The sequence below is a fragment of the Camelina sativa genome, chromosome 1 (genome assembly GCF_000633955.1).
Source record: "Camelina sativa cultivar DH55 chromosome 1, Cs, whole genome shotgun sequence".
NCBI lineage: Eukaryota > Viridiplantae > Streptophyta > Magnoliopsida > Brassicales > Brassicaceae > Camelina > Camelina sativa.
In genome coordinates this window covers 14427118-14454334 of record NC_025685.1, presented here as the reverse complement: position 1 = coordinate 14454334, position 27217 = coordinate 14427118, and the positions used below count along the sequence as shown (strand labels likewise).

The following is a 27217-nucleotide window of genomic DNA, read 5'->3' as shown; positions in this document are numbered from 1 at the left end:
CTAATGCTAATTAATGGCTTGTAATTCTGCTTTATTCTTTCTTTCCTTTTTCCGTCTTTTATAGTGATGATTTTCAACTACTAAAAGATTATTTCATAGATAAATTACATAAAAGCTCGGAGAAAATACAAAATATAAAGAAAATATAAAGACAAGCAAAAAGTGAAAGAGTTTTAGAGTTTTAGAGTTTCAAGATTCCGAGAGCAATAGACGAGTTGATATCTTAGATCATTTTGAGCATATGTTTTCTTGACTTTTTATCAATCTTAGCTCTTTGCATCTCCAAGTGTAGAGCAATCTGCATCTGCTCCATCTCCCTTTGAGCCTTCAACATCGCAGCTAGCTCTGAATTGGCCGAGCTCCTTCCTCCGTTCACCCCATTTCCATTACTTCCTCCTTCTCCTCCTCTTCCTCTTCCTCCTTTTTTTGGCTTTTCCTCTTCTTCAGCGACGCATGCATGTAAATGAGCACCGTAGTCACACTTCTGGCAATAGTGCAACCACAAATTATCCGGCATAGTTTCCTGGCAAACATCACACGTAAATATATGACCCTTTGGGCAAGGAGTACTGTAGAGCAAAACGAGCGTGTGCGCGTGCTCGTCATGCTTCATGGTCTCTGGCATAGATACACATCCAACATGAACATCGTAGTGGCATATAGAGCAGTTATACGTGAACCCGGATCCATACTCACCGCATGCGTCACACGTGTAGGTGGATTGATTATTCTGTGGGGAATAGAGTAGGGTCAAAGGGTGATCAGCGTGAGACTTGTGACGAATCTCTCGTGGAAGCTCGAAACATGTCTTGTGCAAGAAGTAATCACACTCTGACTTTGTGCACTTGAAAGATGCACCGATCAGGTCTAGGTCGCAACCAGAGCAAATGATCTCATCTTCAACTTGGGCTTTGTGACCGCGCAATGGATGGTTGTGGCTCGGGTGTCTCACTGAAGGGCGGGTAGCTGGTTTCCCTGAAGCCATTAGAAGTAATAATATTCTTGATTTGCGTATGAGCAAAAGGGTTTCAAACTATTTATAGTGAAAATAAAAGAAGACTTTTGGTAATCATTCACAAAATAAAATGATAAAGAGTTTACTTTTTTTTTTTTGGTTTATAATGTTTAAGATTTGACTAACCAAGTTGTAGTTTGTCTTTAACTATATTGGAACAATAATGTCTCTCTATAAATATATGGACAAGGTTCACATTGGGATTCAAACTAAAGAAGGTGGATATATTGCAAAATAACGATTCAATGTATCAAATTATCTTCATGCACAAAAAAAAGTATCAAATTATCATTTATCGTGTTGGGCTAAAAGTTCAATAACGTTGACATAGTGAATATGTGAAAGTCAATATAATCAAGCTGGGACTCTAATGCATATCGTCTGCGAGTCGTCTTGTACATTCAAGGATAACATCGAGAGACCAAATCGTCTTTTATGTCAAATTTTTTTTTTTGGATTTATTAGAAATATAAAGAAAACATGTTTGATACTACATTATTTTTCTGTCCAAACAAGTTCGATACTACATAATCTAGTGAATTCAGAAGATTTGAAAAAATAAACATTGTTAACCAATTACGACAACAATATATATAGTAAAATACTTAGGTTCACTCCTAGGATGAACCTTTTTATTCACTTCTTCTTTTTCAATCCATCGAAATCTTCTATACATTATCTTATTTAAAAAAATTAATCAAAATTAAATTAAAAAGCAAAACAAATTAAGGAAACAAATTATGTATATATTTTTTAAGGAAGGTTAAATATTGGATTGGTTTAGATTTTGCAATTAGAATGAAATAATGTATCGGTTTGGGTTTACAAATAAGGTGATTAGGCTTTAGATTTTACAATTCAAACAAAATTATATGTCGGTTTGGTTTTACAAATGAAGTGGTTAGAATTTAGATTTTACAATTAAAACGAAATTATATGTCGGTTTGGGTTTACAAATGAAGTGGTTAGGGTTTAGATTTTACAATTAAAATGAAATTATATGTCAGTTTGGATTTACAAATGAGATGGTTAGGATTTAGATTTTACAATTATAATAAAATTATATGCCGATTTGGGTTTACAAATGAGATGGTTAGAATTTAAATTTTACAATTAGAATGAAATTATATGTTAGTTTGGGTTAGAATATGGAGCACGAAAAATGCTATCATCATGACTGATTATGGTTAATAGTATCCACAAAATTTATTTTGATATTTGTGAAGTGCTTTGTTTTCTTTGGGTAAATAGATGATTAAGTTAAACGCTTCATGTATGACAAAAAAAAGGTGAAATGCTTTATATACACACATGATCATGAAGAATAGATATGCAAAATAAAAGTTAACAAATATATGAAGTAAACTTTCTATACTTTGTTACTCAATTTGTTATAATGGATGTTCTTGTTTTTTTTATTGATTATTTCATATTATTAGCTTTTCACAAAAATTATACATTATTTATGTTCATTTAATATGTTATGATCTAGAAAAACGTTTATGGTTTATGGCTTGCATGGGAGAGTGTATTATAGTTTATGGATCGCATGGGAGAGACGGGTCAGAAAGTTGGAGTTGGAAGTGGATTCTAAAGTGTTGGTTGATTTTCTTGTGACAAAGATTAGCGAGGCTCATCATTGTCGTTTTTGGTACGTTTGTGTCATGATTTCATTTTCTGGAACTAGAATATCTGAATTACTCAAGTGTATATGGAAGCTAATCGTCTTGCTGACAAAAATTAGCAAACTATGTTTTTTCTTTTGCAGTTAGGTTTTCATTCATTTGATACTGTTCCAAGTGGTGTTGAGTCTGTTCTTTCGGATAATGTTCGGAGGGGTTGCGGCTCCTCGTCAGGTTTATCCTTAATTTTTGAGTTTGAATAGTTAAAGGGGACTTAGTCTCCCCTTCCTTCCCAAAAAAAATTATGTTATGTCTATTTGTATTCTGCAGTTTCTTTTCTATTGGTTAACTTTTTAAAAATAAATGTTAAATAATATGTTTATACAAAAAGAAAAAAAACATTTATGCTTCTTAATTAAACTTTGTACTTGTAGGTAGAAAATCTTATGAATTGGACAGAGGGAGTATTTTCTATTTATTAGAGAAGATACATTAATAGTTAGTTCTCTCTAATACAAAGGATGGTTGAAAATGGTTCTTTACCTGTTAGGATACACATACGGTTTCGCAAGAAGGTCGGAAGCCTAGTTATAGTTCTCTCTATTACAAAGGATGGTTGCAACATAGGTTACACATGTAAAAAAGACGAACCTCATTCAACTAAACGATTTAACAGTTGTTGAAATAGACGGAAAAGGGGTAAAAATCCAAACCCCTAGCCTGCTTAACACACAATGACACGCACATAGCTAACAGTAGGAATCACAAGCTATAGAGGTTGATCCGTTGAGGAAAGCAAGACCAATAGTGATACCTAAAAATAACTTGCCTGGTCAGAGTTAGGCACTTTTTTTTTTTTTTTTTTTTTTTTTTTTCTTTCTGGTCAATGTGATAGATAGTCTATGAGTAGTTTACATATGTTATCATCACATTTGCTGTCAAAGCTCGAGCATTTCCNAAATTTATTCAATCCAAAAAACAACAGTTCTTACATCAAGTACATATTAAGATTGAAGAGTAGAGGAGAGTATTTAGCTTAATTCTTGTAGAGATCACCACACTTCAAAAAGCATTTGTCTAACTTGTCAGCTCGTATAAATGATAGCCAGTTTCGAACGTATTCTATCTATGTGTTTTGATTAGGTGATGGAGGGAGAGAGGAATGTATCAATAATGTCTCCTTGAATTCCTTTCTTTCCATATGCTTGTCTACTGCGCGGTTTGCAGGACATACCGAAGAGCAGAAAGAAGTTGTGGTGCTAATGAGGTTCGCTATCTATTATTTTGTAACGCGATTAATTATTTGTTTACGATCGAAATGTATAGGCAAACCATTTAAACCAACTAAACTAATTCACCAGTTTTAGTTAGATCTAACAATTACTACCTATAAAATAACAACAAATTATATAACTAAACCTTACAAAAAAAAAACATTTAGGAAAAGTCGGTCCAACTACATATAACTAATAATACCAATCTTTACATAATTAAATGACGTGTTGATAAAATCAATTCAATTGCGTAACCAATAATAATAAACATTAATTTGATTGTGGTTTACAAATTTACACAATGACGTTGAAAATTCTACAGTAGTGATGACTTCTACTTTGACTTTTGCTTTAATTTGAGAGAGTCTTTTGATAATGAAAATTACCTGCCACCTTTTTTTATTTCTTACTATAATTAAACAAAATAATAATAAGAATAAGTTTTATTATTTAATTACTTTTTTCAGGAAAAATAAATTGACTTCAAAGTTGATCATCATCATCTCATACGAAGGAGAAACCTTTGAAGCTTCTCCTACTTCACACGATTCTTCTTCCCTAATTTTCTCGGTTTCTATTTTACAAAAATTCGCTCTTTAGCTAGACTGGGTTTTCAGTATTACTCGGAAATTTCGTTTTTTTTTTAAGGAAGTTTCCGAGATCTCGGTTTGGTACTCAAGCTGTAGAATTATGTATCTGGGTCTTCTTATTTTGATAGCTTCGAGCTGGGTTTTGGATAGATGCGAAGGAATTGGTGAATTTGGGTTTGAGTTTCATCACCGTTTCTCGGATCAGGTTGTTGGTGTTTTGCCTGGTGATGGTTTGCCTAATCGAGACTCTTCTAAGTATTACAGAGTCATGGCTCATCGTGATCGGTTAATCAGAGGTCGTAGGCTTGCTTCTGTTGATCAATCACTTGTTACTTTCTCTGACGGCAACGAAACTGTTCGTGTTGATGCCCTTGGATTGTAAGGTTTTCTTTAATTTCAAAATAAAAATAAAAAAAAAAAGGTTTATGTTTTTATGGAGAGAGACTTGAAAGGTTTTGATTGATATATGTTGGATTGTTTTTGTTTGGTGTTTGTAACAGTTTGCATTACGCTAATGTGTCAGTTGGTACGCCAGCTGATTGGTTTCTGGTTGCTTTAGATACTGGAAGTGACTTGTTTTGGTTGCCCTGTGACTGCACCAATTGTGTTCGTGAATTGAAAGCGCCTGGTGGCTCGGTAATGTTTCTTCTTTTTTTTTTTTTTTTTTGCTTATATACGGTTACTTGTTTCATTTGAGTATGTTGCTAAGCTAGCTTGTGTATCTTGAGGATTTGGTCTAGATTGTGAAGAAACTATAGGATTGGGTTTTAAGTGAGGGTTTGTTGTGGGATACAGATGGATTGTGTAGGATAGAAATGTGACTTTGGGCAGGTCTTTGTTAACGCTAAAATACAGTGAGACTGACACTAGACTTATCGAGGGTACATCTATGTGTTCAGTGCTCTGTTGCTCACCATGTGGACTAGAAACATTTAGTAAATGAGATATGTCTATGCTTAGATTTTGTTTTATCGACATCTGATGTGATCTCTTTAGACATTTTTTATTTTATTTCTGCAAGTTGTTCGATTCCTTAAGGAATTTTTTTTTTTTTTTTTTGTTGTTGCAGAGTTTGGACCTTAATATTTATAGCCCTAATGTATCATCGACAAGTTCAGAAGTTTCCTGTAATAGCTCGTTATGTACAAGAGGTGATCGATGTGCTTCCCCTCAAAGTAATTGCCCATACCAGATCCGGTATCTTTCTAATGGTACCTCGTCTACTGGAGTCTTGGTGGAGGATGTACTTCACTTAGTTTCAAATGACAAAAGTTCTAAAACTATTCCTGCCCGAGTTACTTTGGGGTAAGTAATTTCTTCTATACAGACTTTTGAGTATATAATATTATATCATAGAATTTTTCTATTATGTTGGCAAGCCTAAATCTTTGTGTTTTCATCTTTAAAATCTTTCTGTGCTGGAACAGATGTGGTCAAGTTCAGACCGGTGTATTCCATGATAGTGCAGCTCCAAATGGTCTTTTTGGGCTTGGCTTAGAAGACATATCAGTTCCTAGCGTACTAGCAAAGGAGGGAATTGCAGCAAACTCATTCTCAATGTGTTTTGGGAATGATGGAGCTGGTAGGATCAGTTTTGGAGATAAAGGTAGCGTAGACCAACGGGAAACACCATTGAACATAAGACAACCACAGTAAGCAAGCCGTTGAATCATATCTTCTCTATGTTTAACCGAACTTGTCCATCTCCTTGAATATACTTCTAGTTGTTTTTTCTAACTACCATATTCTTTTATTGTCAACCAGTCCTACTTACAATATCACCGTCACGAAAATAAGTGTTGGAGGAAATACAGGCGATCTTGAATTTGATGCTGTTTTCGACTCTGGAACCTCGTTCACTTATCTGACTGATGCAGCTTACACCCTTATTTCAGAAAGCGTAGGTCTTCATCTCTATTGTAATATGATCTTGGTTTGGTATTACATTGGCTTGATAACCAATATGATTTTGCAGTTTAATTCTCTAGCTCTGGACAAACGATATCAAACAACTGATCCCGAATTACCTTTTGAGTACTGTTATGCATTAAGGTTGCCTCTGTACTCTGGTCACCATCACTCTTATTATCTCTGAAACCTTACTAACTAACTTCTGGATCTATCTATGTGCAGCCCAAACAAAGACAGCTTCCAGTATCCAGCTGTGAATCTTACAATGAAAGGCGGGAGCTCATATCCCGTTTATCACCCTTTAGTAGTAATCCCCATGAAGGTTAGTTAGGCCTCTGTTATTGCAGCGCACCTCTGTTCTGTCTCTGCCATTACTTAAGCTCTCTCCTTGTGATGATTTCAGGACACAGATGTGTACTGTTTAGCCATCATGAAGATAGAAGACATTAGCATCATCGGACGTAAGTATAAATTTGGAAACTCAACCAAAAACTGCTGTGTCACGAAACTTAGAAATGCAAGATTTTTATCGGATTTCTTCGTTTTTACAATTTGCAGAGAACTTCATGACTGGCTATCGTGTTGTCTTTGATCGTGAGAAACTGATTCTGGGGTGGAAAGAATCTGATTGTGAGTTCATTATCAACTTTTATTCCCTGTAGAGCCTAAGATCCTTAACTTCTTTCTAACCCGACTTCATTTTCCATGGCTAAAGGTTACACCGGTGAGACCTCGGCGCGGACGGTTCCATCGAACCGTTCCTCCTCCTCGGCTAGACCACCAACTTCTTCATTTGACCCGGAGGCGACAAACATACCATCTCAAAGACCAAGCACGTCGACTTCTTCTACAGCTTATTCTCTCTCTATCTCACTTTCATTATTCTTCTTCTCAATTTTGGCCATCCTTTAATTATTTTTACACGTATATAAATTTAGACATCTACTATACACGAATATGTATTCTTTAGAAGATAATGAATCACCAAAAAAATCTTACACTACCGATGTTTATTTATTTTTTATTTTTTCTATGGTTGTATATTTGTCTAATTTACTACAAGAGGACAAATCTCATTGAGAATAAACAAAAACTAGAGCAAATATACTCAGATTGAGACAGAGAACTAAGAAAAAACAACAAAATCATGTTCTTGAGACCAAACAAAATGATTAAAGATGTATTAAGCTCGTTAAAGAGAGAAAAACGGTAAAACAGATACGGTTGACAAACAACAAAAAACGCATGGATTAAGAGCACAAAAGGACATGACCATTGCTTTCACCTAACTCCAATGATCCTCTATATTCTGTATCTGATTCTAATGTACCTCTATATTTTGGGTTCACCAATGGAGGATGGACTGACTTGAGTACTTTTAAATCGTTAACATCAAGATCCTCTATGTGGTTTAAAAAGGTGCGAACGCTACAAGGTTGCTTAAACGCTTCACCAAAACCTTGGATTTCAACACGTTGGAGAGTGTTCCTTTCGGGATTGAAGTAGAAAACATAAAACGGTTGTTTAGATGTATATGTGCGCATCGAAAACACTATCTCACCAGAAGCGGTCGCTCCAGCGATGGAAACGTGACGACGAAAGAATCTATCATCGGTCCAAGTGTAGGCATATTTGGACCATTCCTGTTTCTCGACATCCTCTAGAACCCACACATGCAACTCATTAGTTGCATCAGCTTCAAGGTTATCCTTTAAGTACTGGTCGAGATCCTTCCCGTAATAACAAATCTCATAAATGTCGACATCATCCTCCCAATAAATCAGAGCTAACTTGCCCTTATAGTTTATCAATTGACAAATCCTTTCTACGTCAATAATGGTGAACTTTTCTGACTTAACATCAAAGCAAACTATGACATAATCAAATGATAGTTCTTCTCTCTCACATAAGAAATACAAAACCCCATTGATGCATATGCCATCACTCTTAATACCTGGCCGTCTTAAGGGACACTTGATCCTTCTCCATGTCATATCTCCATCTTCCAATGTAAGAATTTTATGATGACAACCAGGAGGACCAGATGGATATTTAATGGACAATACCTTGTATTGCTTGTCAATCGGGTCAAACCCGAAAAAGCTATACGCCTTTCTGTAAGTATAACGAAAAGGTGTGATCGCATACCGTCCTGTGACGGGGTTACATACCAGAGGTCTACCCTGGTTTCTATCACCATAGATATAGAACAAGCCTGAGGCATAGCCGCATGAAAAATATCTGGGGTCATAAGAATGATAGATCAGTAGATCGTCTGGAGAGAATCTCACATGAAAGTCGGTTGCTGCTACAAGTGTCGTCGACGACGATTTCACATATGGATTCTCAAGCTGAGGCAACGAGAAGAACCTCCAACAAGCTTTTCCATTTTCGTCGCCGTCTTCTGCGATGGCGAATAAGAGGCGCGGCTTAGCCGATGACATGCTCAGGAACAACTCCTTGAAATATGGACTACCAAACATTGATGCCCATTCCTTCGACACGCAACGAAACCTCGCAACTGACTTTGAAGGCAATCTCGACAATATCTCCAGGATGAGACCGATCGATATGTGAGATGATGAATTCATCGATCTGGAGAGGATGAGATCCAACGAGGATGTTAAAAACGTATATAGTAAGGCCTAGATAAACCTTAGAACATCTTATATATAATTATTTTAAGATTAATGATATTTGTTTACTTAAAAATAAGGGAAAAAAAAACCAAAGAAAATTGAAAATTATTTCAAAAAGTTTCTAAATTTAATGATAAAGCATATCTTTAAATTTTTAAGTATTTAAAGAAAATATAATTTATTGTTCAAAGCATATCTTTCATATAATTTTTTTTTTTTGTAAATTTTTAGTTTTGATAACCATTTATATTTTTCAAATTTATACTTTATTATACATATAATAATTATTATATGTCATTAAAATTTATTTATAACACTTTATTATTTGTTATCAATAATCAATTAAAAATATCTTTTTTCTCCATATTATCCATTTAAAACCAAATTAATAGTGTCATATGTGAATTGTATTCTCCATATTATATTGGTTTGAATAAGTATGGAAAGTCTGGAATAATACTATTCAAAACATAGAAAATATAAATAATTTAGTTATTCATTTACTTTTGATGACCTATGAAGTGAAGATATTAATTGTAGTAAATTAATGTGAATAATCTAAAACATTAATAATAATTTAAAAGTAAAAGATGATCCATGTCAAGTAGTAGAAGTGCCAAATATGAAAAAGTTATAGAGTAGACCCCCTCATATTATCTAAGATTTTTTTATCCAAAAACTATCCCCTATATATTAATAGAGAAGCATTCTAAACAAAGTGTTGATGTGTCGTCGTTAGAGAGCTCGAGACACTACTGAATTTATTGCTCTCATTTTTATGGATATTTACACATAATTGCTATTGAATGATAAAGGAATATTCCTTTTCAGTTAATTAAAAAATCAAACATTTTAATTTTAAAATATATTTTTATAACAGATTTAATTATTATATCATTATTAGATCTAAAACATTTTTAAAAACCTAAATTATTCACCTATTCAAAAAAAAACTGATTAATATTCACATATTTAAATTTTCCAAAATAAAATTATCACAATAATCATTATTGTAGCCTTATAGGCAATGTAATTATTTAATACTATTGGTATAATATTTCACAGGTGAAACATATTCTTACAAAAAGAAAATTAAACAAAATAAATAATCTTGCGTAGATTGAAGAAAGAGCGGATGATATATATAGTTGATACATAGTAGTTTGATCTAAGCATAATCTCACGGGTTATATATTTGGTTATTACAAAAACAAATTTTAGATTTTCGATAATAACTTTAAACACTCATATTATTTGTATAGATTTATCCCGCATATAGTGCGGGTTGTTACCTAGTCTATAATAGTATTTTTGCAGCATTTTTCACAAATAAATACTCATTTTATAAACAATTACCATTGAATGCTAATACATTTAATATTAGTTACCAAAATTTCAAAATCAATAACAGGTAAAATTTGAAAGGATAAAGAAATCTTTCTACCTAACTCAAACATATAAATATATGATTCACTTTCACTTTTATTTGAATATATATTTAGATTATTTTAAATTATTATATAATACATAAGAACAAATTTTAGGAATACCCTTTTTGGTATACCCCTTTCAAAAATATCATTTTTGAACATTTTCATTTTAACCCTCTTTTACATAGTTACAATATGTTTTCTTTATTTTTTAAAAATTTTTTAGGTTTAGGTTCTCTATTTTACATTTAGGATATAATATTGAGATGTTAGGGTTTAGGACTTAGAATTTAGTTGTTTTATACAAAGAAAAGGGGTATTGTTGAAAATCGACAATATGAAAGGATATTTTTAAAAAGTGACATAGGAAAATGAGTATTTTTGAAAATCACTCAATAAAATTTTTGTTTTTCTGCATATGATGTAATTCAATTTTTTCAATACGGACATATATCCCATATGGGTACTATAACCCATATCGCTTAAAAAATTATGCAATTATTCAGAGTCATACTATAAAATAGACCAAAATGATTTAGAATATGAATTAGTAGAAAGTTTGATTTATTAGGCATTTAAATTAAAAAATTATTTGCTTTATTTTGGTTATTTATTTTAAGGTACTTAATCTTTATAAAAGGTATTTAATCTTTATAAGAAATTTAAATTTTATAAATATTTCAACAATTAAATAGGTTAAAATTTATAAAACCATTTAAATATTAATAATCTATTTAAACTTTTAGGAAGTTTCAAATATGATATATATTTAAACTTTATAAGAAGTCTAAGTATTATATGTATTTAAAATTTATAATAAACACCAATCTTATAAAATTTAAATGATTAAAATCTTAATAAATATCACCCTAATTCGATCTAATCTTTATAATACAAAAATAAACATTAGAAATTAAGATGATATACTGCAAGTTAAAATATCTCGAGACATGGTTATATGGCGGGAAAAGTTTCATCATATTGATATAAATTAAAATATTATTCATTCGGTGCTACACGACTAAAACATCATTTCATCTTTTTGTTAACTATCGATATTAGAGAAATATACATATTTAATTAAGTTAATTAAATTTATATTATATAAAAACAAATTATTTTGCAGTATGATGTGAGTTTAAACCATAAAATTAACAATTATTATACAATTATAACAATAAACAAAGCAAATAGAATTTAACAAACAAATACAAATTTTCATTTTAATTTTTTTTATAAATAATTTGTCTGCATTGTACTACGGGTCCTAATCTAGTAAAGATATATAAGATTTTTGATTAATAAATTGAAGATATTAATTATGGTAAAATAATCTGAATAGTTTAAAACATTAGTAATAATTTAAGGGAAAAAATGATACATGTCAAGTAGTTAGTAGTACAAAGTGCCAAAGTTATAGAGTAAACCCTCTCATATTAAGAGAATTTTAACTATCAAAGTACAAAGTGCCAAAGTTATAGAGCAAAAACATATTTTTAACCATCAAAATATCGTTAGATATAACTTTAAAGAATTTTACTAACATTATAAACCACCATGAAAGAAGATGGAACAGTAATGTGTTGAGAACTCTTTGTGATCTGTCGGATCTGATTGTTATATATATCTTCTGTATATATCAAGAAATATACATTCACAATTGTAGTTTTTTGCAATTTTTCAGAGAAAGTAAGTGAGTTGTTCCTTTTTCCTTGAGCCTCCTTCACCATACAAATCATTGTTTTGCTTTAGCTCATTCATTCATGCTCCCTATGATGCAAAATGGTTCAGCTTAAGGGATCTATTTTGTAGCTTAATCAAGGAAACAAGGGTTTTTCTGAGACCTACTTCGCTGAATCAAGAGATTAGGAAGAATCTCTTGAGACCGACTTCTTGTTTTGATGACAGAATCAAATCAACACAAGGAAAAGGAGAGAAACTCTCTGTTTTTAAATTTATCAAAAGCTGCGTACAAAGAAGAGAAGCTAAACGCTTAAATAGACAAAGGGCAAAGCCGCTAGTCCTAGATAAGATCTAAACACTGTGAACTTACCGTAACAGAATAATAGAAATAACTAACAAAAGGAAAAGTTTTAGTTAGTTAAAGAAAATGGGAAGAGGAAGCTTCTAGGATATTGCATCAGGTCCCTCCTGGTGAGAAAGATTCCACCCCAAATCTGGAACTGGATCAGGAGGAACGTAGCGAGACATGTATTTCACATTGAAGACATCAGACGTGTTGATACCAGCGGGAAGACTGAACCTATTCGCATTGTCGTTGATACGTTCAAGAACTTCAAAGTGGTCCAAGCTTCTTTGCTTTGAGTTTGTTAAATGCACGTAATGGCATACGATCCTTTGTTAGAACAACCCAAACCATATTACCAACTTCAAAAATCAGACAACGACGATGTAAATCCGCATCAGCTTTGTACTCTCGGTAGACGCTTCCAAATTGGTTTTAAAGAGATCATGAATGAGAGAAATTTCAGTAACAAAGTCAGCAGAGACATTATGAATGCGAGTTTGAGCAGGAAGAGTAGAAAGATCAGCCGGACCTCCTGGAACGATGCCATAGATAACTTAAAATGGACTGAATCCCGAACTTCTAATTCAAGCATGGTTATGCACAAATTCAGCTTAAGGGAGCTTGGAATCACCAACCAGAGCTCGCAAGATATTTCCAAGTGACTGGTTAACAACTTTTATTTGGCCGTCAGACTGTGGATGGTAAGCAGAACTCATGTCAAGACTTGTATCTAGAAGATTCCACAATGATCTCCAAAAATGACTCAGAAAATGTGAATCACGGTCAGAAACAATTGATGAAGGAAGACCATGTAAACAGTATATCTCTCGAAAGAAGAGTGTAGCAACCTGAACTACATCTGTTGTACGCTTGCAGGGTATGAAATGAACCGTTTAAGAAAAACGATCAACCACAACAAAAATGGATTCAAAGCCATGTTGGATTCGTAGAAGACCCATTATGAAATCCATGCTTATATCTATCCAAGTCTGAGTTGGAATAGGAAATGGCATATAAAGACCTGCATTAGTAGCTTGTCCCTTAGACTTTTGACTCACAACATACCGCTTAACGAAACATTCAACATCACACCGCAAGCTTGGCCAAAAATACGAAAAAGTCACGAGCTGAAGCGTGCGGTCCCGTCTCACATGACCTTCATTATGAAGTTATGCAATAAGCTGGATACGAAGGCTACAATCTAGAATGCGAAGACGAGAACCACAAAACAAGAAGCCCTCATGTAACGTAAATCCGATGATAAACCTGCTGTAACTGATTCCAAAACGCGACCAAAAATGGGTCTGTTGGGTATAAATCAGCAAAGGTAAAAAAAATACTCTTCATGTACTTCCTTAGAGGGGGAATCATAGCACAAGCTTCAACAAAAGGTAGTCTTACCGATAATTGCCCGACAAGCTCCTTGAGTTTGGCTTTCTCTTTTTCTTTCTTAGAAACTTTAGTAGGGTATGGTACCTTGGGTTGATAAATGTGCGTAGGAGGTGGAACGAGAGGTGGAGTGTCCTTGGTGATCTCCTCGTGGGTAAGCTCTTCCCTTTCCTTCTCCCCTATGGTTCCTTCTTCTTCTTCGATGGGGATAACTTCTGGTGTTCGATCTTTCTCCAAGTAACCTTCCGGGTATTCTGGTTCTTTGTAGGCTGTTCCGCTCCTCAACGTTATAGCTTTCAAGTTTGCAAGGTTAAGCATCTGCTCATTGGTTTCCAAAACGGACTCCTTGTATTTTTCAAGAATGAAAATGTTTTCCTTATTCTGCTTCTCAAGGTCATTGAACTTGATTGTAAGGGATGTCATCTTGTCGTTTAGATCCTTGTACATATCGCTCATCTTCAAATTGATGTCTTCTGTATAAGCTTGCATGTTGACTTCAATTTCTAGTATCCAATCTCTCAAGTCAGGGCCTTGATCTCTCGTGGTTGGATTAGGAAATCCTCTTTGAAAACCTTGAAAGTCGGTAAATGTAGCTCTTTGTCGGAAATTGCCTCGGTTGAATTGATGTCCTTGATCTTTGTAATTTCGGTTATAAAACCTCCCTTGGTAGTTGCTTCTAGCTCCAATGTAATTCAACTCTTCTTTTTCATCACAAAATTCTTCCTCATCTTCGAACGTGTTGTCTCCTTTCTGAATGTGCTTGATAATGAAACTCATCGTTTCTTTGAGCTGTCTAATATCCGAGGCCTCATCAGAATTTTTTTCCATGTCTGAAGGGGTCGAGCGGTAGTTGTTGTCACTCTTAGCTAGATTGCATATCAAAGAACGAGCATCCTCAATCGTTTTTGTGGCGAAATTACCGTTACTTGCTATGTCTAGAGATAGCTGGTTTTTAGGGTCAACTCCTTCATAAAATTTGTTCATCAAGCCACCATCTGTAAAACCATGATGAGGGCAGTCCCTCACATATGCTCTGAAGCGCTCCAAAGCTTCACTAAATGATTTAGTTTTTTCTTGTCTAAATCCTTGAATCTTACTCCTCAAGAGGTTGGAGCGAGATCTGGTGTTAAAGTGATTCAGAAAAGCGGCCTTACACTCCTCCCAAGTTGTAAGCGATGCTGGAGGCAGAGACTTCAACCATCTACTTGCCTTATCTTGAAGGGAAAACGAGAAAAGTTTGCACATCGAGTATTCCTGAGACTCCTTGGATGTGGCAGTTACTCCACATATTTCTTCAAATTGTTCAATGTGGTCTATTGGGTGCTCCGTGCTAAAACCATGGAATTGGTTTTGCTTCACTAAGGTGATAATTTGAGGGCTTATTTTATAATGATCTTGTGGCGGTCTTGTAGGTTGAATCGAGGACCGGTCTTGAATGTGTTGATAAGGGGTATCAAATTCAGCAATGGTTTGAACGAATGGATCAAGCTGATCCTGCTCACGAACATCATCATGTTCTCGGACGTGCTCTCCATCATTCATAGCAGCTCCTTGACCGTCCCTCCCAGGTGGAGGATCGTTAAGGTTGTGGTTCTGGTTCTCCATTGAGCTAACTCTAGAGCTCCTGAAAATTAAAAAGAAAATATCAAAGTAAACTGAAATATAAATGCAAAACTAAAGTTTAAAAAAAAAAAAAAATCCTAGACGATAATCCTAGTCTTAAACTCGAAAGTGACCTAAAAGGTCCCCGGGAACGGCGCCAAAAAGCTTGATGTGTGTGGAATTTCACTTCAATCTTTTACCTCAAAAGACCACACGAAATACTGCAAGTGCACAGTTGATCGGTAGTAGTATGTAAGGATCAATCCCACATAGACGAATAAATCAGGTTAAGAGTTTGTTTAGAGAGGACTATGGCTAAGAAAATAATAAGATTGGGGTTTTGGTTGGGTTTATAACTAAAGAAACCAATAACTAAATGTGAACGGGCTAAGAAAATATAAATGGACGGAATGTTGGGCTGTAAGGAATTCTTAGGGTATCATGCACCGGTCTAAGCCTAAAGGGATTAGGTATGGAAATTCTACGGTTAAACGTTCATGGACTACGAAACACGAAAGAACAGGAGATAAGCTAGTCGCTAGTCACCTATCTAAAGTCTATACACTCCTTTACTCAACTCTCGCAGGCAATGACGCATATATCCTAGCAATTAAAGCAAGTTCGATTCTAATCCGTAAAGGCCTATAACTCAACTGACGCAGGTTATAACACGATACTTGTCTAGGTTATTGCGAGCGAGTTTACAACACTTATGATGTGTAAAACGCCTATGATCAATCACTAGTTAGCTAATCAAGCAATATGCATTAAGAATGAACCTAGAACAAAGAACTAAGAATGAACTAAACCAGATCTAAACACCTTTAAACAAACGATAACATGAATCCCCTTTGAAACCCTATTACCCAACAAGTAAAATACTCACACATACTCATGCAATTCAAAACCATATGAATAGAATATTGCATATAAGATTAGAAGTATGAGAAAAGGGTTTAGAGATCTTCTCTGTGATACAAAGTAGATGATTCTTCTTCCTTAAACAAGTAGGAAAACGAAAATAAGAAAACTAGAAAGAGATTTGGTGACTTCAAAGGCAATCGGTGATGAATTCCAAGAGAGCAGTAGAACGAACTTCGACGGCTGAGTAGAGGTCTAGGTACGTCTCTAGGGCTGCTTCTGGAGGCGTGGATGAGTAGTTAAGAGGCAGAGGGAAAAATACCAAGGAAGCACACCTTGAAACCCTAGGTCTTAAGAGTATTTATAGGGTTTTGTCTTGGATTAGGGTTTGTAAGGTTAGAAACGTCTTTTCTTCTTGAGTGCAGGACAAGGGGCGGCGAAATAGGCTTCTGGACCGTGGAGGAGGCTTGGACTGNGTGGAGGAGGCGTGGACTGGGCCGCCGTGATGGTCGCTGGTCAGGCCTTGGACAAAAGCCCATCCGTAGGTCGGTTCTTCTTAAGTCGGTTTATAACATGTCTTGATAAATCGGGCATACCTTTCGGATGAATGCATGGATTGACTTGGTTCCACTTCGAGGAGAAAGATGACTCTTCCAGCTTTACATTGACTTGCAACCACCGGCATTGGAAAGATAACTCGATTTCCGACAACTCGGATGAAGAACGCTGAAGCTGAATCGCAATGGAAGATCTTCATTCCAATGGATCTTTGAGAAGCTCGTTATGAATCCGACAGAGTACTCGACCGTGTGCCTGCTCGAGTGGTATGGTCGAGTGCCTTCTTTTCCATTCCTGATACATACAATCCTCTTGTTTATCTCCAGAAATAACACCAAGTCCTTCCTTACCCTTTTAGAGCTCAATAACACCTAATAATACTCAAAATGCACAAATGTATGCAATGCATGCTTCTAGACATCCTAAATGCATATTTGGACATAAATGGCTATAAAACCTAAGGAATCACTTCTATATGATGAAAAACATGAACTAAACAAGGCATTAAATATGGTAAAATATTGTGACATCAAGAACACCCTTCCAAGCAAGAATGATGAGCACAACTCTGAGTTGACAACGAACCGTGGTAATCCTTGAGTTAGCTCGTTCTGCATCATTGACTTCAGAGTCTCAGAGCTTATATGTCCCAACCTTGCATGCCACCGACTTGATTCACTCATGGTTTTAGTGAATAAGCTTGTAGTGTTCTTTATTCCCATGATCACCTTTTATAGACTGTTCTTGGACCTTTCAGATTTAACAAGTAGCTTTCCTTGTCGATCATGCATTGTTAGATGTTTTACTCTTATCCTTATGTCACATCCTGCTTCTGCTGCTTGTCCGAGACTGATGATGTTATTCTTGAGCTCCAGAATAAATTATACATCCAACAACATCCTTCTTGGTCTCCATTGATGTCTATGAACGAGATAGTTCCTTTTCCTTTGATGTCACTCCTGGAATCATCACCAAATCTTACCTTTCCTGTGATAGTCTCATCAATATCTTCGAAATATCGCTTATCACTCATCATGTGGTTACTGGCTCCGTTGTCAAGGTACCACACATTCTCTCCGCTTATGTTTGCTTCGAATTTACTTGGTTTTCAGTGTTTCTCATTCAAATAAACAACCTCGTGTATCATAAGGGCATCTGCTTCTTGTGTTTCACTATTACTATCAGCTTCATGAATCTCTTGTAGTTTCAACAAACGATCTGGACAGCTTGAGGCGTAGTGGCCAGTCTTTTCACACCGAAAACATATGATCTTTGATATGTCTCTTCCACCATTAGACCTTAAACGGCCTCTTCCTCGAAAACCAAAACGTCCTCCTCATCCTCTGTATCGAAAATATCTACTGTAGTCACGGTTTTGTTGAGCTTCCATGGTTGTATACATTAGCTTGTTTTGATCCTCTTGTACTGCCTCCTCCTCAGAGATTCTCTCTTCTTATGCTTTCATTCGACCAACAATGTCTTCAATGCTGGTCTTGTTAAGATCAAGAACTTGTTCTAATGACGCCACCATGTGAATATACTTCGACTGAGGAAGATACTTGAGAAATGTTTTCACGATCTTGGATTCCTCAATGCTTTCTTCGAGTGCTGCTGCCTTTGAGACATCAAAGAAGCTTACGCCAATGACGCCGAGTTCGAAGATTGCTTCAAGAACCACGGCAAGGGCATATTCACCAAGTTCTACGTGCATGAAGTTTTTCTGTTTTGGGGCCGGCGCCTTTGCATCCCTACCGGCTCGATTCATGACTTGTTGATCCGAGAAACACATAGTGGAGGCTTGTCCGGTCATTTTGGTATCACTAAGACTTTGGCCGTGCTCCAAGAACACTTTTATTGGCGAAAGATGCAAAGCATGGTGGAGAAGCATTGTGGACATTGTGTAGTGTGCCGAGCGTAAAAAGTCAACTACCCACCCTCACGGCCTATACACGCCACTTCCAGTGTCGACAGGACCGTGGATCGACCTATCGATGGATTTTGTCCTCGGCTTACCACCTTTACACCATAAGGACAGCTTGATGGTTGTGGTAGATTGCTTCTCGAAAATGATGCACTTCATCCCGTGCAATAAGAACCACGACGCGGTGCAACTGGCCAATCTCTTCTTCAGTCAAGTGATCCGACTCCATGGTTTACCACGAACCATTATTTCGGATCGAGACCCGAAGTTCCTCGACCATTTCTGGAGAACCCTATGGAAGAAGCTTGGTACCAAATTGTTGTACTCCACCGCCGCGCACCTGCAGACCGACGGCCAAACCGAAGTCTTGAACCGATCTATCGGAGCTTTAATACGGACATCGATCGCAAGCAACAAAGGATCATGGCTAGAGTGCATCCCACTCATCGAGTTCACATACAATCAAGCCATTCATTCGGCCACCAAGAAGTCTCCTTTTGAGGTCGCCTATGGGTTCAAGCCTCTTACGCCGATGGATCTCCTACCATTGCCACCGGACGAGGTCGAGAGTCAAGACGGAGTCGCAAGAGCTGAGTTAGTCAAGCAGCTTCATGAGGAGGTTCGAGCAAACATAGAGAGGAGGACTGAACAATATGCGCGCTTCTTGAACCGCGGACACAAGCCTATGTTATTCAAGCCAGGAGATTGGGTTTGGCTGCACCTAAGGCCGGAGCGATTCACACAAAAGAGGAAGGACAAGCTTACCCACGCAGCGACGGACCGTTCCGAGTCATTGAGAAGATCAACGACAACGCCTATCGTCTTGAACTGCCAGGTGAGTACAATACTTCAACCTCATTCAACGTTACTGATCTCGTTCCGTTTGACGCAGGTGACGACGAAGAAGTTTTGGAGACAAAACCTTCTCAAGGGGGAGGGAATGATGTGAGCACGGGACCAGACTCGCAGCCAGGGACGCACGTACCAGACCAAGACGCCGAGGACGCGACCGAGACGCTTGCACCACTCGCGGGACAACAGCCAGCTAATACACCAGAGATCACTCCGGGAGCTACAACGCGATCCAATAGCTCGTCCAAGGCCACAAGACAGAAGATCAACTGGTTTGTGCAAGGATTCATTCAAGGAAGCGACCCGGCCAAAGAAGTCCAAGTGGAGACCGTTCGCATGGCCTTCATCCTTATCCAAGGATGAAGGCGACAAAGTCGTTAGGGTAAGGACTCGTACTCTTTTTCCTTACTCCGAGTTTGTCCCATGAGGTTTACCGGAGAAGGTTTTAATGAGGCGACGAGTCGTAACACAAACCCTTCCACGTTTTGAAAGCCAATGACGTGGTTCCCGTGCCAAGTCCGAAGACGTGTTATCCTTTACTTAAAGCTTTGCGTTTTGAACATTGTTCTAGACTTTTCCTTTTGTAACATTAAGTAGTGTGACGTGTGTGGTTATGTTTAAACCACTTAGAAGAGTGACGTGTTCTCTTTCAAAAGGAACACGTCAAGGGCAACGTGTGCGGACCATTACGAGTCCGCGTGTCCCTAGTCTCCTCTAAACCTAGCACTATTTAAACCCTCTCTTATTTCTTGTAAAGGCAGACTTGATTGAAATAAAAACTTTCTTTTCAAAGAGTGAATCTTTGTATCTTGTCTCACCCTCTCCTTAGAATTAGTCCGGGACTATCTATTGAGAAACCCTAGCCGATCTCGAACCGAGTTCGCTATCGACTAGTCCGACCGTATCGTGAGAAGAGCCAGCCCTTGCATGTCGTCATTCAATCCACCTTCGTTCCATTTACCCTAGTAGAACCATCATTTTGTTCGCTAGCCGCTTCCTAACCTTGACAGCCGTTCCGCATCGATCCGTCCCTCCGCCCCAAGTTGTGACCTTCATCCCAACTCGCGATTCACCCGTTTGTTTTCTTTCAAACTTTGTTTCCATCGTTTGTTTTCCCTCTACTCTCGTTCTACCAAGCTTGGCCCGAGTAAAGTTGCTTTTAACCCAAGCATCCCAAAGACAAGCCGTTTTGTCCGTTCCGTAAGACGACCGGTGCTTGCATCAGTGTCGGTCGAGACCAAGGAGGTAGTGTCGATCAACACCAAGGTGGTGTCGGTCGACACCTATTTCTGTCAGCAGCGGATGATGTTTGTTTTGCCTAGTTTGTTTGTGTTTGGTTGTTTGTTGTTAAGCATTGGTTTCTCAGTTGCTTGTGTGTATAGCCTAGTAGATGGGAGGATTCCCTCACTAAGTATTTGTGATAATACTTACGCATCTCAATTGTTGTTTGCTGTGTGCAGGTATGTGGCGTGGAATCATGGCGATGAGGAGGAGGATGATCGAGGGTCTCGTTTGTGTGTTGTTGGTTATATTGTTTATGTTGGAACCTTGGATATAGTTATGCTAGGTTGTTGGATAGGATGATTAGAAGTGTTATGTATTGATAATGTATTAGTTTTGTATTATTGGTATGTTTCCGATGTGCTTAATGGTTATTGCTGGTTTAATGATAAGTTGTGGTTTGGGTTGGTTAATTAAGTATTATGGGATGCTTAATTATGAATTGTATTTATTAAAAAAAAAAATGGGTCTGGTTGTTTCAGATTTTCCATTGTAGCCGGAAGTGGATTAAGGAGATTCATGAGGGTTCAATCTCAGATTTTTCTATTGTGACTGGATGTGGATTTAGGAGATTGATGGGGGTTCAATCTCAGGTTTCAGGTTGAGATCGGGTACGGGATCTCGGGATTGATGGGTGTTCAATCTCGGGGTTTCTGTTTGTGAACCGGGAGGGTCAGGTGGATGCTGGTCGGGGGGACCAAAGTTATGATGGTTGAGAGAGTCTGGTTTGAGTTGACCGGTAGATTCTGGTTTGGTTTGACCGATGGGGTCTGATTGTGTTGACTAGTAGGGTCAGGGTGGTTTGGACCAGTGGTGTCCTGGTTGCGGTAGACAAGATGGTTGGATGGTGCAAACCGTTGCGATGGTTGTTTGATGAGTATTGCAGATGAGTGGCAGTGTGTTCAGATCCGAGGACGAATCTTTTGTTAGAGGGGGAGAATTGTGACATCCGTGAACCTAAATTGGGGATTTTGGGGATGGGTGTCGATCGACACCAGGGTAGTGTCGATCGACACCAGCTTTTCTGGTTCAACCAGATTGTTTAATTCGTCGATTTGGGCCTGTTTGTTTTTGGTGGTGTTACGCCGTTTGGGACAGAGAGAAAAGGAGAGGAGGTGTTCTTGAGGTTTTTGGGAGAAATTGTGGGATTTCTAGGCTTGTGGGATGAGATATGTTCTTGTGGAGTGGACAGCTAGAGCTAAGGACGAAGGTTAAGCTTCCTAAGGTGTTGGATTCGTCATCTTTTGGTCAGAATCTTCCTGTAAAGAGGTGAGTGCATGACCATGACTTATCTAAGCCTGAGAATCCTTTGTTTTGCTTGTTTTGTTGTTGTTTGTGTTGTATTTTTGTGTCTTTGTGGTTGGATGTTGGATTCTATGAGTTTCTAGGAGTTTTTGATGAGTTTCGGACGGTTTGGAGGATTTGGGAAGCGGATCTTCGACTTTTGGCTTCATGCAGAAACGAGTTGCAGAGTCGGTGTCGATCGACACCAAGTAGGTGTTTGTCGACACCCTTTTCTGTCAGCAGCGGCTGATGTCTGTTTTGCCTGGTTTGTTTGTGTTTGGTTGTTTTTTGTTAAGCATTGGTTTCTCAGTTGCTTGTGTGTATAACCTAGTATATGGGAGGATTGCCTCACTACGTATTTGTGATAATACTTACGCATCTCAATTGTTGTTTGCTGTGTGCAGGTATGTGACGAGGAATCATGGCGATGAGGAGGAGGATGATCTAGGGTCTCGTTTGTGTGTTGTTGGTTATATTGTTTATGTTGGAACCTTGGATAGAGTTATGCTAGGTTGTTGGATAGGATGATTAGGAGTGTTATTGTATTGATGATGTATTAGTTTTGTATTATTGGTATGTTTCCGTTGTGCTTAATGGTTATTGCTGGTTTAATGATGAGTTGTGGTTTGGGTTGGTTAAATAAGTATTATGGGGTGCTTAATTATGTATTGTATTTATTAAAAAAAAACGGGTCTGGTTGTTTCAAGTACTAAAATGATAAACAAGAATACCAGTCATCAAGATACAACCTAAGCTATCCAGTCAATATGCAAAACATGATCATGAAACTAACAATATGTGGCAAGAAAACTAGTCATCCAACTACAAGCTAAGCTAACCAGTCATTAATCAAAACATGATCATGAAGCCAATCTGTGCCAAGAAACCATTCATCAAGCTACAAGATAAGCTAACAATCTGGTCCAAGAAGACCAGCCATCAAGCTACAAGATAAGCTAACAAGTCATCAAGCAAAACATTATCATGAACCTACCAAGCTAATCAGTCCATTTAACAAGCTGTATAACAAATAATCAAGAAGACAAGTTGCATCTGGAAACCTTTATTTTAAGCCATTGTGCAAGCTGCTCAGTATGGTTTTTCCATAACAAAGTTTCATTTTTAGCACATCGAGCATCATTAGCTTTTAATTCTTCCAAATGCATCCTGATTTTACATTAAACAATAGTTTTGAGAATGAAATTATAATAATAATTAGTAGATAAAACATAAAGGGTTGCCTCTTACTCTATATAAGGATCCAAAGATGCCATGTTCATTAGCACATAGCGATGTGCAGTGTCTCTATCTTTATCTGATAGGGTAACTTCTATACCCTTCTGCAGAGGTCGACCTTCAACCATGCTTCTATCAGCCTCAATATCTTCATTGCGATTAACTGTTTCTTGAACTGGTACTGAATCTTTAAGGAACAATAAACAAAATGCAACTCATTCTCCAGCTAAATACCCCTCAGCCATACATGCTTCTGGCCTTGCATGATTCTTAACAAAAGCCTTAAGTGTTTTCATGTGCCTATAACTCAGTCAAGAAATGAATATTAGTTGAACATAATTGCAGGAAATACATATATTGAAGCAAATGAGTACATCAAACCTTTCGAAGGAATACATCCAGTGGAAGTGTACTGGTCCTCCCAAACGTGCCTCTTTTGATAGATGAATTCGAAGGTGGAACATGATATCAAAAAGGGATGGAGGGAAGAAGCGCTCCAGTTGACACATTGTTTCGACAAAATCTGTCTCCATTGTCATTAGTTTCTCCGGGTCGATGATGCGTTGACACAACCTGTTGAAGAAACTGCATAATCTATTGATGGCAATCCTAGGACCCTTATGTAACAACCCTCTTAATGCAGCCGGTAACAAGTTCTGTACTAGGACATGATGATCATGCGACTTTAAACTACCTATATTTGGAGGGTTAACTGAAATACTATTCACAATATTACCACAATAACCATCAGGACCTCTAAACTCAGATAACCTTTGGCAGAAAATGGTGTTTTCTTTCTTGGATAACCAATAGGCTGGTGGAGGTAAGTATGTTTTCTTTCCCCTGACCTCTGTGTGCAAGTGATTTCTGATTCCAATATCTTCCAAGTCTTTTCTTGCTTTCGAACCATCTTTGGACTTAGCACTTTGCATCAAGATTGACAATATAGCATCCGACACAATTTTTTCTACGTGCATAACATCAATATTATGACGAACAAGAAAATCCTAACACATTAAGGAATAAACTGTTAGGCTAGCTTATTCAGATCCAATAAGAGAATATAGTTCAATTACTTTACTTTACCTTCTAGTAATGTAGTTCAAAGAATATTGATCTCTTCTTCCACCGCCATAGATCATTTGATTCTTCACACTCTTCTTCTTGATCCACTTCATCATCTTCCAACTCAGTTCTTTTTCTTTTAATTTCCTTGTGTAGTGGTTTTCCAAAACCATTCCTAAAAGCTTGTAGTGTCTCATATATTTCATCGCCAGTTTGTATCCTTTTGGCATTCCCTTCCTCAACAGTGTTGTCAAACCAAGCTTTTTTATATCGGTAACGATGGCCAGGAGGTAGTCTCTTTCTATACCCCATATAGACAAACTTACGGCTAAACTTAAGCCATCTGGAAGGTGTATCATTTCCACATACATTGCAGGCTTGTTTCTTCTTCACTTTACATCCATACAATGTTCCTAAGGCTGGATAGTCACTGATACTCCAAAGCAGCATGGCTCTAAGTGTGAAGTTCTCTTTCGCAAATGAGTCATAGACTTCAATACCCTCAGCCCACAAATCTTTTAAATCGTCTATCAGTGGTGCCAAGTAAACATCTATGTTATTCCCAGGAGCTGTTGGACCAGGGATCAACAAAGTCAACATTATATTTTCAGCCTTCATACACATAGTCAGAGGCGTGTTATAGTTCACCAACAACACTGTCCATGTGCTGTGATTGGTGTTTTGCATGCCGAAAGGGTTCAGCCCATCTGAAGAAATTCCAAGTCGAAGATTCCTTGGTTCAGCAGCAAAGTCTGGCCATGTAGCATTCACTTGTGCCCATGATATAGAATCAACGGGTGTCGCATTGTACCATCTTCAGTGCCATTGGTATAGTGCCACCGCAAATCTTCGGCCATCTTTTTTGATCTAAACATCCTCATAAATCTGTCCTTGATTGGAAAATATCTAAGGACCTTTGCTGGAATCCCAACCTTTATCTCATTACTGTGCTTATCCTTCTCCCGTCTTGAAACTTTGCATCTTGGACAGCTATCTAACTTCTCAAACTCCTTCCTATATAGTATGCAATCATTCTTGCAATCATGAATATTTTCGTATCCGAAACAAAATATCTTCAGAAATTTTTTGATTGCAGCTAAACTCTTCGGAAGTACATTGTTTTCAGGTAGCATGTCCTGAATTAAATCCAACAGCTGATCAAAGTAGTTCTCTGACACACCACTCTTAACCTTGAATCTGTAAAGTCCCATAATTGTTGAAACCTTTGTGTATTTGACACAATCAGAGTACAATGGAGTTTCAGCTTCTCTTAACTTTTTCCTAAACTCAGTTTCCTCTACTGCTTCACCGTCGTTTGCCTCTAATGCTTCATCATCATTCCTTTGATTTGGTTCACCTTCACCCATAGAGAATCCTGTCTTAAACAAGTCAAATGCCTTTGTTTCATGTTGAGGACCACTGTCTTCTGTAGATGCTCTTTTTTCACCATGAATACTCCAACAGGAAGTCTTATACTTCTTATCCATACCCCTTATCACTATATGCTCAACAATTTCATCTATAGACTGATGGCATACATTGCGGCAATCTCTACATGGGCATAGCATTTCAGACAGATTGCCCAATCTTCTTGCTGATGAATTAGCAAATTTCGTTGCTCCTTCTAAGTACTCAATGTTGTTCCTACATTGTAAATTGGGAAAGAATTTAGATTTCCATTTGGCAGCGAAAATAATTTCGTTGGTTAATATAAGTAAGCTTGATTGAATTTATTGTATACCTTGGTAGCCAAATCCACGTCTTATCCATTTGGTCACGATGGAGATGGATCCGTTCTGAAACGATTTGGTGAACACAAAGGAATAGTTGGGGAAGTTTTGGTAAACCCTAAAGATGAGTTGTGTTCTGTAAGCTTGCGATCTTAGAGGTTAGTCACCATTAGCTAAGAACAATAACGGCTCAGATAAAAGTTAGCTAGACAGATCAACGGTGTAGGTTTCGCCAAGATTGCAATCTCAGAGGTTACTTCTTATTGGCTAAGAACAATTAACGGGCCAGATCAAAGTTAGCGAGACAGATCAACAGTGTACATTAATCATGTTTACAATAAGAAAGGACGGCTGAGATCATAGTCAGCGTTATCTAACGGTGTAGGATTCGTCCTATAATCTGGGAGGTTACTTCTCATTGGTTAAGAGTTGTTTTTTCATTTTAAATCCGAAAATTATCATAGAAAAGAAATTATTATTTTTTTAAAATATCAATATAAGTATTTCAATGTTTAGAATATTATTTCTTATAATTATAAATTTTATAATTAAGAACAAATAATATAAGTTAGTATTCCAACACTAAGTCTTAGTTTAGGGTTTATGGTATAGGGTTTAGGATTTAGACTTTGGAGTTTAGTGTTTATGTTTTATACTTTAGGATTTAGAAATTTAACTATAATGTTTGAGGTTTAGAATTTTAACTTTATGTTTTTGAGTATAGAGCACAAAGTAAGCAAAACAATACAATTTTTTAGCAAACCGGTTTAGACATAACCGGTTTAATTTAGACATAATTGAAACATGTTTAATTTAGACATAATCGATGAAATATTGCTGGTTTCATCTCCAAACCGGTTTGAACATAATTTAGACATGTCCAAACCGGTTTAATTTTCGAAATTTCCATCACCGGTTTAATTTAGAC

At 37.0% G+C, this 27217-nt stretch overlaps 5 protein-coding genes across 5 annotated transcripts; 1 reads left to right on the top strand and 4 right to left on the bottom strand.

The window, feature by feature from the left end:
* Positions 125-985, bottom strand: LOC104790594. Its single transcript, XM_010516374.1, has one exon. The coding sequence runs from the start codon at positions 983-985 to the stop codon at positions 224-226; it is 762 nt and encodes a 253-aa protein (XP_010514676.1). The 3' UTR covers positions 125-223.
* Positions 4385-7417, top strand: LOC104790584 (aspartyl protease family protein 1). Its single transcript, XM_010516362.2, has 10 exons — positions 4385-4879; positions 5002-5137; positions 5571-5806; positions 5929-6153; positions 6266-6401; positions 6477-6553; positions 6635-6734; positions 6816-6873; positions 6971-7042; positions 7128-7417. The coding sequence occupies exons 1-10, from the start codon at positions 4602-4604 to the stop codon at positions 7322-7324; spliced, it is 1515 nt and encodes a 504-aa protein (XP_010514664.1). The 5' UTR covers positions 4385-4601; the 3' UTR covers positions 7325-7417.
* On the bottom strand, positions 7663-9003 carry LOC104708034 (F-box protein At2g16450-like). The gene has a single exon (XM_019230585.1). It carries the CDS (start codon positions 9001-9003, stop codon positions 7663-7665), a length of 1341 nt encoding a protein of 446 aa, XP_019086130.1.
* Positions 23503-25183, bottom strand: LOC104708024. Its single transcript, XM_010424511.1, has 4 exons — positions 24730-25183; positions 23876-24461; positions 23742-23794; positions 23503-23681 (listed from the first exon to the last, which is right to left on the bottom strand). Exons 1-4 carry the CDS (start codon positions 25181-25183, stop codon positions 23503-23505), a joined length of 1272 nt encoding a protein of 423 aa, XP_010422813.1.
* On the bottom strand, positions 25327-26329 carry LOC104708014. Its single transcript, XM_010424501.1, has 2 exons — positions 26301-26329; positions 25327-26203 (listed from the first exon to the last, which is right to left on the bottom strand). Exons 1-2 carry the CDS (start codon positions 26327-26329, stop codon positions 25327-25329), a joined length of 906 nt encoding a protein of 301 aa, XP_010422803.1.